At 47.9% G+C, this 13,692-nt stretch overlaps 1 protein-coding gene across 5 annotated transcripts in view; it reads left to right on the forward strand.

The window, feature by feature from the left end:
- Nucleotides 1-3,755: 3,755 nt before the first annotated feature.
- The window catches only part of USP4 (ubiquitin specific peptidase 4), a 50,448-nt gene continuing 40,511 nt past the window's right edge, over nt 3,756-13,692 (forward strand). For 3 of the 5 annotated variants that reach the window (XM_081245596.1, XM_081245594.1, XM_081245595.1), the window contains exons 1-6: nt 3,757-3,909; nt 5,745-5,872; nt 9,525-9,655; nt 11,258-11,384; nt 11,997-12,142; nt 12,273-12,334. In XM_081245596.1, coding sequence (XP_081101722.1) covers nt 3,809-3,909; nt 5,745-5,872; nt 9,525-9,655; nt 11,258-11,384; nt 11,997-12,142; nt 12,273-12,334 — 695 coding nt within the window. In that variant the 5' untranslated portion in view covers nt 3,757-3,808. Of the gene's footprint in view, nt 3,910-5,744; nt 5,873-9,524; nt 9,656-11,257; nt 11,385-11,996; nt 12,187-12,272; nt 12,335-13,692 lie in introns of those variants that run through there. The other 2 variants (XM_081245597.1, XM_081245598.1) reach the window with 2 other exon arrangements.

Consider the following 13,692-nt stretch of genomic DNA (forward strand, 5'->3'; position numbering starts at 1 on the left):
ATGCAGGGGACATGGGTTCGATCCCTGGTCCGGGAAGATCCCACATGCCGCAGGGCAACTAAGACCGTGCGCCACAACTACTGAGTCTGTGTGCCACAACTACTGAAGCCCGCACTCGCTAGGGTCCGCGTGCCACAACTACTGAGTCCACGTGCTGCAACTACTGAAGCCCATGCACCTAGTGCCCATGCTCTGCAACAAGAGAAGCCACTGCAGTGAGAAACCCACGCCCCGCAACGAAAAGTAGCCCCTGCTCACCGCAACTAGAGAAAGCCCACACGCAGCAATGAAGACCCAATGCAGCCAAAAAAAAAAAAGAGGTGCCCAGTATTTGTGAATACAGCCACATGTGCTCTGTGATTGCCGGCCAAGTGTGGACCAAGGGTGACTGGGGAGGGCCAACTCCAGGTAGGTTTAGAGCAAGCCATAGTACCAGCCAAGGCAAGAACTTTATGATTTGGAACAAAATAAAACTTAAAGTTCACACACCCAGACATTACAAACCCACAATTAGATAGATCATCACAGTCCAAGATTGTAGTATGTAACCAATCAGCCAGACCTGTTGCCTCCAGCTCTCTTCCTGCTTTCCTTCCTGTTGTTGTGCTCCAAGCTCCCTTGGCAACGGGTGAGTTGTTCAGTTCTGGGATTTGGTTGTGGGGCCAAGAGAGGGGCCTACTAGGCCCATACCTCTCCCTAGGGGAAATGGCCCAATAGAGAACACAGTCCTGGGGCCAGGGTGTCTCCTGAGTTGAATCACTCAACTCCTTTCCTCCCAAATCCGCGGGTCACTCTCACAACATCAGGAACACACAGGCAGATGTTCATTGTTTCTAGTTCTCAGTTTTTAACATATAATCAAACTCACTAAGAAAGTTTTAAAACTGGAAATAATGGTGATCTTCTGATTATGAAGTTTCACTTTATTCCTTGCATTTTAACTACTGGCACTTGATAATTTTAATATAAATTTTTAGGGACTACCCATAATTAGTGTACTATTTTTACAGCTATTTAATAGCACTGAAGAGATCCAGGCTTAAAAAGATTTTCCAAAGTTTTCATTTTTATAATTAGGTTTTGTCCCCCTTTCTAGTGGTGCTGACGACTTGTCCTACTTGCTTAAGACTCTGACCCATGCCATAAATGGTATAGGAGAAACTGCTAAAAAAAGAAGAGTGAAGAAGACATTGTAATGTAGGTTCTGAAGTCATGTCAGTAACCCAACTTTCTTCTTCCATAAATAGGACTAAAGGCAGTGTTTCTCATTTGATAACATTTTTAACAATTTCAAAGAACTTTCACAGAAGGGCACTTGGGGTGTCAGGGTTGGCTCCCCAGATGTAGAATTATCACATGATGGTAACTCTTATCTGCAGGGGATTAACTGCTATGTGGTTATTCAAGGCAGTTTTTTGTTTTTGTTTTTGTTTTGCGATATGCGGGCCTCTCACTGTTGTGGCCTCTCCCGTTGCGGAGCACAGGCTCCGGACGTGCAGGCTCAGCAGCCATGGCTCACGGGCCCAGCTGCTCCGTGGCATGTAGGATCTTCCCAGACCGGGGCACGAACCTGTGTCCCCTGCATCGGCAGGCGGACTCTCAACCACTGCGCCACCAGGGAAGCCCCTCAAGGCAGTTTTAATTCCAAATTACTTTCCCCTGCTATCTACCCAACTGCCAAAAGGCCTTTGTTACCAGATGGTGTGTGATAGATGTCCCAGGAGTGCAAATTAATTTCAATTAGCCAAAACGCAACATAAAAATAGTAAATCTGTTCAGATGACCTACCACAGCTTCACCAGGCCAGCTCTCTCTTCCACCCCCAACACTGAACATGGCTCATCTGTTTCTCCTCTCCTCCCTCATAGGCACCTTTCCAAAGGTTCCTAGTAGGTCTCTGGGCTGCACCACTGTAGGCATAAAGCACCCTAGCTATTTCTCTCTGCTCTTCAACCTCCTACAATATCTGTGGGCCATTTAAGGCAGGACATATGGTCCCTCTGGCCTCCCTTCTAGCTTTAGCTCTCAGGTCCTTTCAGTCTGTGCCCAGCTCAACTGGCCTAATCTTCACTCTTTGATCCTTCCTTGCTTGCTCCAGAAATTCTCTTTAACCCCTCTAGTCTCCTCTCCTTTAACATGCACCATCATTTCTATGCTTTCTTCAAGACCACACTCGGGACTTCCCTGGTGGCGCAGTGGTTAAGAATCAGCCTGTCGCAGTGGTTGAGAATCCGCCTGCCGATGCAGGGGACACGGGTTCGTGCCCCGGTCTGGGAAGATCCCACATGCCGCGGAGCGGCTGGGCCCGTGAGCCATGGCCGCTGAGCCTGCGCGTCCGGAGCCTGTGCTCCGCAACGGGAGAGGCCACAACAGTGAGAGGCCCACGTACCGCAAAAAAAAAAAAAAAAAAAAAAGAATCAGCCTGCCAATGCAGGGGACATGGGTTTGAGCCCTGGTCCGGGAACATCCCACATGCTGCAGAGCAACTAAGTCCGTGGGCCACAACTACTGAGCCTGCATGCCACAACTACCGAAGCTCACATGGCTAGAGCCTGTGCTCTGCAACAAGAGAAGCCACCGCAATGAGAAGCCCGTGCACCTCAACGAAGAGTAGCTCCTGCTCTCCGCAACTAGAGAACGCCTGCACAGAGCAATGAAGACCCAACGCAGACCAAAAAAAAAAAAATTACACTCAAAAGGTACTTAAGTCAAAGGCTCCCTTTCACAGCTCGGGGTCTAGTCTTTGGTTCATACCCTGTAACGGTGCTTATCACGCACTTCTTGGCGCTGGGGCTATTTGTGGAAGACCCCCTCTCCTCTATTAGATCGTATAAGGGCAGGTACTGGGTCTTATTTATTTTTCTCTGAGGGCGGGAACTGCTAGACTCACATAAGCCAGCTGCCTGGTCTCCTCGTTGCTCTGGGCGTACTTCCTCCTCCAGGAGGAGGGCTGTGTTTTTTGTATGCAAGGTCGAGTGGGAAACATACGGTGTTGAGGACACTGTATCTTGCTGCAGCAACAAACCAGCAGCCTGGACATCTAATGTGGAGAATACACCTAGTCCTCTCCTCCCACCCCGTTGCTATCGCCTCTCTGTGGCTGCCTGCCCCCCTGACAAAGTAAGCAGCTAGCTCAGTGGAGGGCTTGTGGAATTCAGCCTGGGCCAGGTGATTCTGGCGTCCAGACGGACACGATTGCTAATGACTAGGCCACACCGTCGAGTCCCGGTCCCAAAGCGCTGGTGCACCTGGCACTCTCCAAAATCCCTGTAGGGTCTCCCGTACAGGGACCTGGAGCCCACGTTTGGGCAGCTAAAGACTTGCCTAAGGTCTCTGCTGGAAGTGGACTGGCCGGAGTGAAAACAAGAAAATCTAGTTCCAGGCCTCCTCGCATCTGGCGCTGCGTTTATTTAAGACCAGGATAACACCGCTGGCCGGAAGGGGGTGCCGGAAGGGTCGTGGGGCCTGCGGTCTGACTCCTTGAGATCGTCGGGCTGGACAGGGAAAGAGGTGCCGGACGGCCACCAGGCGGCGAGACCTGCCGGGCGGAGGAAGCGCCGGCTTCATCTCCGCGCCGCCTCCCCTTTGGCCCCCCTCCCGGCTCCACCGCGCACTGGCGGGAGAGGGGGGACGCGTCCCGCCTGTTGGAAAGGCAGAGGCTGGCAGGCGCTGCAGGCCGCGGCGAAGGGAGGGGCTTGGGCGCACGTACATGCGTGTGTGCGTGCGTGCGTGTCTACGTGGGCGGGGACCACAGCACGCTGTGCGCGAGGCGGATGTCCGGGCCGGTAGGGCCGGAGACACCGACGAGATGGCGGAAGGCGGGGGCTGCCGTGAGCGACCGGATGCGGAGACCCAGAAGTCCGAGCTCGGGGCCTTGATGAGGACCACGCTCCAACGAGGGGCGCAGTGGTGAGCGCTGGGCTCGCCTTTCCGCCCTACAGGGCCAGGGGCCGGCGCTCGGACGCTCAGGTCCGGCCCCTCTTTCCCGGCTTGGGCAGGGGCCAGGCGGGGGCGATGTTAGTGACCCTGAGAGAGTGGCTTGACCCCCGCCCCTTAGGGGAGGGAGCCCTAGATTACCTCTGGGAAAGCGTGGGTGGAGCTGAGGGTCGTCCCGGTCCATTCGGAGCCCCGGGGGGCGGATCCGGCGGAGGCTAGGGCTACGGGATGGACAGAAGCGGAACGCTCACGGGGACCTTAAGGCTGAGGAGAGTTCTTTATCTTTGAGGACTCGCTTTGTGACTTTGGGCGAAGGCGTCCACACCTCACAGACCCTGATTCCTTACTGTTAAAACCAGGGTAGCGATATTTGGCGCCCCTGCCTTCAGTTGGTTGAGGCGTAGATCCGAAGTAGATACTTGTAAACTGCCGAACAGACGTCAAGGTCAGAGGCTGAACAAATGTCTGAGAGCCCCAGGTTATTTTGGTAGCAGATGTCAAAAATAATTGTGGCGGCAGCATTTCGGAGTGGGAGAGGCGGGTAGCCTAGAGCCTAACTAAAAAGAGGATTAAAAGACCAGGATTTAGAAGAGCAAGTCTGAGTCAGGAAGTTTTTCTTAATAAATTGTCTAGTAGAAGGGACAGGACTTCCACTAGTGAAGAGATTCCTGGGTGGTATTATTGTGTGGGAGCAGAAAACTGGGGCTTGTCTTTGCATTGAATATGATTGATCAACCCTCTTTAGGAAACTGTGGTAGTGGTGATAATGCCCCGTATAGTGACAGAGGAATTGAGCAGGGAAGAGAAGCATTGAGGTTAGGAAGAATTCAGTCTCTACAGTGTTCTTGAGCTAGCCAGGCTATGAAAGGCAGGGCAGGCAGGAGTACTTTTAGATGATATCCTGAGTAGTGGTGGCACATGAAAAATACTCAGCAGAAGCAGAGGAAGTTGCACATAGACTAAAATCACACACTAAAAGTGTTTGGAGGGGAAAGAGCATTTTAGAGATTTGGATATATTTATGGATCCTTGTGGCCTTGGGGAAGCTGCCTGATCTCCACTGAAGTGTGTTGGTTGTAAAATTTGAAGGACTCACCAGTATAATTGTTGTGCTTTGTTCCCCCTACAGAGGTTTTCCCCTCCTTCTGTCTTAATTGTAAAACAGCATGGTGATACTTCTAAAATATAACCAGATCAACTTAATGCTTTTTTGACAAGATAAACACACCAAGACAATATTATATGTATATATGTGTGTGTATATATGTATACATATGTACATGTATGTGTGTGTGTATACACACACACATATATATATATACACACACAAACACATTTTTTGATATCTTGTTTGGTCCTCAGAGGAAAACTGAAGTGTGTGATGTTATTATCTCATTTTTAGAAAGAAAATTGTTTTACTGCTGTTCATATCAAGCAAAGCACTGTAACCAAACTGTCTGCCTGGACAAGGACCTCTACAAAGATCATTATGAAATTAATGACATGGTCATTAGCAAACAAGGTTTTCCCCATAGAAAGAATTTCTTTAAACAAGCATTTTGAAGCCAGTCATTTCCTTCCTTTCATTTATGGATTCTTCCAACAATCATTTCACTTAATGGATGCCTGCCTTGGGCCAGGCTCACTGTGCCATGCAGGGCCTGGTCCTGCTCCTGCTCTTGAAAGTGTGTTTTTTAGTGGGGGTTGCTTGCTCCCCACGTGGAAGGACCATAAAAAAATTGAGGGAGCAGCTGCAGAAACTTACAAGCTCTGCTTGTCTGGTACAGTAAATTTTTGTCTGTCTCTAGGTATCTTATTGACAGCCGGTGGTTCAAGCAGTGGAAGAAGTATGTGGGCTTCGACAGCTGGGATATGTACAGTGTGGGTGAACATAATCTGTTTCCTGGCCCGATAGATAACTCCGGACTCTTTTCAGGTGCAGTATCCTGTTGCTTATCTAACTGAAATGTCCACCTGGGTAGTGGCCTGAGGTCATGTGTATCTGTAACATAGATATCGTGAACCTGACTTTCCTACCGTGAGGGGATAGAAACAAGTGTCCTTGACTTGTGTCTATAGCAGAAGTCTATGCAGACCCTCATGGAGAAGTTAAGCTGCTTTTTTTTCCCTAAATTAACTGCTCTTGGTAAGAGCGTGCTTCTAGCATTTTCAATTTCTGTCTGCCTGTCTCTTCTTCTCTTTTTTCTTCAAATTAGTTCTGCTAGAGATTTCAGATTTTAGATTAGTGTATTGAATGGAAAGAAATAGGATATCATTTTTTTTTTTTTCGGTACGCGAGCCTCTCACTGTTGTGGCCTCTCCCGTTGCGGAGTACAGGCTCCGGACGCGCAGGCTCAGTGGCCATGGCTCACGGGCCCAGCCGCTCCGCAGCATGTGGGATCTTCCCGGACCGGGGCACGAACCTGTGTCCCCTGCATCGGCAGGCGGACTCTCAACCACTGCGCCACCAGGGAAGCCCTAGGATATCATTTTGAAATGGCATCTGGAATCTGAAATTTGGGAACCAGAATTTTCTGTGTTACCTTTGCAGTAAAGTAAATTGTAGACCTGTCAACATTCATCAAGCATTCCTGTGATGGCCGTGTTTGCCATAGAAGTAGTGTAAGGGGAGGTGGAAGGTTAGTAGAGTTATGATCACTGTCAGCTCCCAATAGAAGAAGTGACTGAAAAAGTGATGTATGACACACCTGAGCTTGGCTTGCACCTTTAGATGCACAGAAATGGCAATTGGCCTTTCCTAGGCTTTGTTCTGCCTGGCATTAGACTCCCTTGCAACCACGACAGAGGTGATCTGTTGCCTGGGCCCACAATCAGGGCAGCAGGAAGGCAGACAGTGCATGAGGCTTTTGAGGCTTGATTCAAGTACATAACACTACCTGAGTGTTTTTAAAAGTGAGCAGTGCTTCAGCATATACCTTGTTTTAGGGGAGGTCTGAATGACAATAATGTCATAGGCTTTGTTTACTGATGTAAGTCAGATGGTGGCAGTATACCATGAAGTTACCCCAAAGGATAATTGCATTGTGTTTGCACTTTGTCCTTTTCCCTCTTTTTTTTTTTTTTTTTGAAAAGGAGAATTCTTAAGGCTTTTAATAGTATTGGTGATGAGAATGCTAGAGCTGGAGCGACCCTCTGAAGTAATTTTGCCTGACCTTCAGCTAAGGACAAGCATTCCTTCTGCGGTCTTCCAATTTGATGTCACCTGGCTGAGGCTCAAAACATTTGTTGTGTGCTTGGGAAGTGAGAAGTACATTCCGTTCAGACCCTGGAACATTGACAGTGTGGGAATGGTCTATCTCTGGCCAGTGAGGGCTACCCTCTTAGATCTTGGGCTCTCCAGTCACCTGCCAGTCCCAGTCTGGCTGCCTTCTGCCTAGGGTCATGGGAATGACCTAGAAGGGGCTCTTAAACGTAGGAAGGAGGGGGTAGGGCAACTTGCTAATGTTGTCTGCAGAGCACCCCTCTCTTATTTCCACCTGTGCCCCTGCTATATATCTGGAATCCCAATGCTTAGACCAAACTGTACTCTCCTTTTTTTGCCTTGATTTGCCTCTGTTGGAGAAATTTGCAGAGCCTAAATCCTTTTTGTAAAACTCATGTGTGATTTTTAGCATGCTGCCCTTGGACTGATCCAGTTTTAAGTGAAAATAGTGAACTGCATTGAAAATTCCAGTTAAGTTCCTGTGTTTGCCCTATAGTGTCATAAGAATGACATTTTGAGAAGATTGTCACTGAGCCCCAGAGGAGAAAGCCTTGTAAGAATTGATGTACTTGGGGTTGATGATGCTAAAAGCTCTCGGTTCCTTTCCCACATTTAAAGGTTTCTGGCTGCTGTTTGGCACAGTATGCGTGGCCAGATCTGCATAGTGCTTAGTGTTAGAAGTGAAGGTGTATGTCTCCAAGTAAGACAAGTGAATAACCTTTATGAGTTTTAATTTGCAAATCAGAGAAAACCTTGGAGTTTAGGTGTCAGTTTTTTTCAGAAGCTCTTGTTTCAAGTAGACTGATAAGTACTACCCCTGTGCCATCCTTCTATTGCTGAATAGAAAAGGGGTGGTTGGTCAGTATTAATCATGCCAGAGCTGCTGTGGAATGTGGTTGGCTCATCAGTGAGAAGGAGCCACTTTTTTTTTTCTTTTAAATTATGGTAAAATACACATAAAATTTACCATCTGTATATTTTTAAGTGTTCAGTAGTGTAAAGTATATTCACATTGTTGCACAACCCATCTCTAGAACTTTTTTATCTCACAAAACTGAAACTCCATACTCGTTAAACAGTATCTCCAATCTCCTTTCCCCCCAAGCCCCTGGCAACCACCATTCTACTTTCTGTCTCTGAGTCTGAGTGTGACTATTCTAGGTACCTAATGTAAGTGGAATCATACAGTATTTGTTTTTCTGTGACTGGCTTATTTCATTTAGCATAATGTCCTCAAGGTTTATCCATGTTAACGGCATGTCAGAATTTCTTTTTTTTAAAGGCTGAATGATATCCCACTGTGTGTATATACCACATTTTGTTTTTCCATTCATCCTTCTCACCTTGGTATTCCTGTTCTCCAAGGCTGTTTAGTTCCTTTCCTTTTTCCTTGGAAATTAAAAAGGCAGAGGTGGATCAGATCTGAAGCTCGCCTTGAGGAAGGGCAGAAGACCTCATGGGGTAGGGTGTAAACTGGTGGGAGAGGTGATAGGAAGCCCTGGTCACCTTGTGCATGCCATTCTTTGTTTTTTGTTTTGTTTTTTTGGGGGGTTTTTTTTGGTTTTTGTTTTTAACATTGTCTGCCTTGAATTACAGATGAGTTGCACCATTGTGGGTACTTTTTGCTTCCCTGGCTTCATGGCTTCATTTGTCTAGAGAATAGTGGCTTCCACTACTGCGGGAGTGGGTGTAGATGGGCACAGGCTTAGCCGGGAGGCTTCCTTGATGGGAGATGATTAGTCTTCCCTTGATCCAGTCCCTTGGTCCTCCATTGAGAGAGTATGTTTCAGACCATGGATGTCCTTTTCTGACTCACAGTCATGTTGCCTCCGTGTGGGGTATAAGATGGATGCTTAACATGTTAAAGGTGTTCTCCCTCCACATGGCCGATGTCCAGCTGAATTTTCACTTGGAGTGTTGAAAACTAAGAATGCTAAATGACTCTTGGTAAAATAAATTTAACTTCAATGATTTGTTTGTTTGCTTTCTTAGTAAATCTTTCCAAGGAAGATGATATCTGACCTTAATGCAGTTTCACTAAGCAGAATATTACGTTAAATATTCATAGTAAACAATTTTAATTGTGGAATCTGGAAGCACTTTGAAAGTGTAAATTGAAGTTTTTCTCTTTTCTCTTTCCTTCTCCCTCCAACTATGGAAGAAATGCAAGTTCCTCATAAAATGTTCAGAAAGCATGGCTAAAGACTCCAGGTCTGCTCTGTGTTATGGCCAGTGACAGAATTTTGGAATTTTGTGCTTGTTCCTATAAATGCTTTTCGTGTTTCTGAAAAGTACATAAGAATCATGTAAAACAAACATTTCTGGGGAGAAGAGCAGTGAGCTATGTGCTGTTTTCCTTTTTCAGATCCTGAGAGTCAGACCTTGAAAGAACATTTAATTGATGAATTGGACTATGTATTGGTCCCAGCCGAGGCCTGGAATAAGTTGCTAAACTGGTATGGCTGTGTAGAAGGCCAGCAGCCCATTGTCAGAAAAGTGAGTACATGAATTGTTACACCTGCTGGTCAGTGTCTGTGAGTGCTCCCTGACGCTGACTGGTATTGGTTTCCTGGGGTACTGGCCATACCTAAGAAGTTGAATGGAGGCCTCCAGACATCACAGCTGCCCAGTGGCTTGGGATATGTCCAGCGGTGCAGTGAGAGCACATTCTGGAAGGTTCTGTGGGAGAAAGTTCACTTGGGGTCATATGGATATACAGTAATGTACTGCTTCTTGTTAACTTAACCTTTCTGATATTGCTTTTCCCCCTGTGCTTTTTTGTTTGTTTGTTTGTTTTTGTTTATTTTTGGCTGTGTTGGGTCTTCATTGCTGTGCGTGGGCTTTTCTCTAGTTGCGGTGAGCAGGGGCTACTCTTTGTTGAGGAGCGCGGGCTTCTCATTGTGGTGGCTTCTCTGGTTGTGGAACACAGGCTCTAGGCGTGTGGGCTTCAGTAGTTGTGGCTCGTGGGCTCAGTAGTTGTGGTGTGTAGGCTTAGTTGCTCCGCGGCATGTGGGATCTTTCCAGACCAGGGATCAAACCCGTGTCCCCTGCATTAGTAGGCAGATTCTTAACCACTGCCCCACCCGCGAAGTCCCTCCCCCTGTGCTTAAGAATCTCTGGTCACACTGTTGAGAACCCGGAAAACAGCTGTTTATATCCGAGAGAACAGTCTCTTGAGGGAAGGCAGGCCCTGGGAGAGAAACCCAGATTGTTAGCCCCTCTGGTAGACAGGACTGGTGAGAATACCACCAGCCTGATTCCCACAGTTGTTCGCATATCCCACTGGAGGAGGACATCACAGGAGTCCACATGACTGCTGATACGTAGGCATTGGGTAAATTTCTTACTCTGCCTGGTGTTTAGTTTCCTTTCTTAGCAGAGTAGGAAAAGGCTGCAGTCCTGAGGCCAAGCTTCTAAGAGTCGCTCTTCAGGGCCAGAACTACCTTCTTTCTCCAGCTTGAAACCTGGGACTCCAAGAGGGGTTAGGTATCAAATGGTTAGGGGCATGCCAGCCTCCCACAGATGTCCGCTCCTGCCCACAGTCCTGCCGTGTGGCAAGCGTGCTGCCAAGGGCAGCACAGACCCTGCAAGGGAGGCATCATGATCCCCACTAAGAGATGAACAATGACCTTCCTGTTGTGCACTGTTGTTGCCAGCTCTGGTTCCATCCAGATGCACTTGGTTGGTCCTAATGAGTGGAAGTAAGGTTTTTAAACTAGGACAGATACCAGTGGCTTTAAAAATCTGTACTTCTGGGCTTCCCTGGTGGCGCAGTGGTTGAGAGTCCGCCTGCCGATGCAGGGGACACGGGTTCGTGCCCCGATCCCGGAAGATCCCACATGCCGCGGAGCGGCTGGGCCCGCGAGCCATGGCCGCGGAGCCTGTGTGTCCGGAGCCTGTGCTCCGCAGCGGGAGAGGCCACAGCAGTGAGGGGCCCGCGTACCGCAAAAAAAAAAAATCTGTACTTCTGATCCCCCGATCACTTAAGGAAACTGATTATCATGTGGATTCTGCTTTTTGCCACTGATGAGACATGTTGCTTCCAAGACTGCCCTGGTGTGGAACCACTGCTCCTTTACCCGTGCCTCTTGTTCACAGGTTGTAGAGCATGGCTTATTTGTCAAGCACTGCAAGGTGGAGGTGTATTTGCTGGAATTGAAGCTTTGTGAGAACAGTGACCCCACCAATGTCCTGAGTTGCCATTTCAGCAAGTCAGATACCATCGGTGAGTAGCTGGGCTGGAGTTCCAGGTATCCAGTGAGAGTGCAGGGCATTGTGGCTAATGAGAGGGAAGCTGGGGCACCCTCTTCAGACTTGTTACCCAGATAATCTCGGGTTGTGGTTACCAGTCCTGACCTGGGAGCATTCTTGTGGACAGCTAAGCCTGGGAATCATATTGTATAAAACACTGGGCATGGTCTCTGCCCACTTAACGTATGGTAATAAGGGGGAAGAAATGCAGATTCAGAGAGATTAATGTCACTTATTCAGAAATCTCAGTGAGAAAACGGCAGAGCTAGCATTTGAAACCAAATCTATCTTAACTCCAAAGATAAGTTTTCTGACTTTTCCATGTTGCTTCTGTGCTAAAAATGGGGACCCACATCATTAAAGAATGGGAAGCATAGGGACAATTTTTGGTTGTATGAGTGCAAGAGGATGCCCATGGAAGATGTTTGCCTTGGGAGTCACCAAGGGGCTAAGGTCGGTCAGAAGTTTTGATCCAGAGCATCCAGTGACCATCTGAAAAGGACGGAGGATGAGCATTAGCTTGCCATGGCTGTTGCTGGCCTTGCTTCTGGAGAAAGCCCTGAGTGATGTTTCTGCCTGTCCCCAGCAACCATTGAGAAGGAAATGCGGAAGCTGTTCAACATCCCTGCGGACCGTGAGACACGGCTGTGGAACAAATACGTGAGCAACACCTACGAGCAGTTGAGCAAGCTAGACAACACTGTGCAGGATGCTGGGCTGTACCAGGGTCAGGTAGGAGGGCCCAAGCCATGCCCCAGCAGACAGCTCTGCCCAGGGTGTGTGGACAGGTATCTTTTGGTTCTGAGCATGTCAACAGTGAGATGGTTTGCACATTCCTAATATGGTTTCCCCTTTCACTCAGGTGCTAGTAATTGAGCCCCAAAATGAAGATGGCACGTGGCCAAGGCAGACCCTGCAGTCAAAGTAAGTGGACTTTTTCTCCCTGCAGCTGGGCACACAGGTGTAAGAGAGACACTATTTCCTAAGGCAGTTACTTGTGCTAAGAAAATAAAATTCTAAATCAGATGAAAACATATTCGATTATGTATCCAGAGTCTATAATCCTGGCTTTTGGTAAGCAGCATGCTGGGCAGCCATCTCAGGGGAAGCTGTCAGGTGTGTGAACAAGGCAGTGAGCCTCTGCTTGTTGAGAATGAAAGGAGAAGAGAAGAGGCCAGGATCTGGGCCAGGATCTGCTCTGCCAAGAGGTGGCTTTGTCTCTGTCAAGGGCATTTATTTTCTCCACCTATAGTTAGAGGCTTTGATGGAAGAGAAGAGGGCTCAGGCATGGGGTCTTGAATGACTTAAAGATAATAGTTTGATCCCATCCCACTCTTTACCCAGGAACCTGTTTCTCGTTGTTCTCGTCATTCGCTGGGGGACTTACTCTGCTCCTTAACTGGGGCTCCAGGCACCTCTGTCTCAGGAGATGTTCATGTGTGCTGTGAAGTTAATGCATGTTCTGAGAAGGGGACAGAAGTGTTGAATATTTCTTATGGTATAAGATGAGGGAATCATGTCTGTGTTCCAGTAGTTAATGGGGACAGTGTTGGTCTTTGCTTTCTTCCTTCAGTCAGGCCCTGGACAGTGACTGTTTTGTAGTAATGGGCTCTTAGCTCTTTTGAAAATTATGAAAGCTCTGAGCTCTCTCTCAAGAAACATGCAGGAAGACGCAGCATTTTGACAATAATCTCAAGGGTTTTACAGACACCCTGAAGCCTAGCCATGGACTTCAGTTTAAGAAACTCTGGTCACCAGTGCCTGAGAAGATGACAAAATAGCTATGGTAGGCAGAATAATAATCATGTCCCTCCCCGGAGTCCATGTCCTAATCCCCAGAACCTGTAAATATGTTAGGTTACATGGCAAAAGGGACTTCGCCGATGTGATTAAGGATCTTCAGATGGGGAGATTATCCTTGATTATCTGGGTAGGCCCAGTATAATCATGAGGGTCCTTATAAATGAAAGAGGGAGACAGGAGAGTCAGATGTGAGGGCAGAAGCAGAGTCAGAGCAGTGAAGTGTGAGAAAGACTCGACTGGCCATGAGCCAGGGCAGGTGGGCAGCCTCTAGAAGTCCCTAGAGCCCCCACCAAGGAACACAGCTCTGCCCACACCTTGATTTAGCTCAGTGAGAAGAATTTTGGACTTTGGACCTCAAAACCGTAAGATGATAACTTTGTGTTGTTTAAGCCACTAAGTTTGCGGTAATTCCTGACAGCAGCCATAGGAAACAAATGTCCTATAGCCCAGCCTGCTGACTCCCTTCTTGGAATGGAAAT

Source organism: Mesoplodon bidens, assembly GCF_964165515.1.
Source record: "Mesoplodon bidens genome assembly, chromosome: 10".
NCBI classification, from domain to species: domain Eukaryota; kingdom Metazoa; phylum Chordata; class Mammalia; order Artiodactyla; family Ziphiidae; genus Mesoplodon; species Mesoplodon bidens.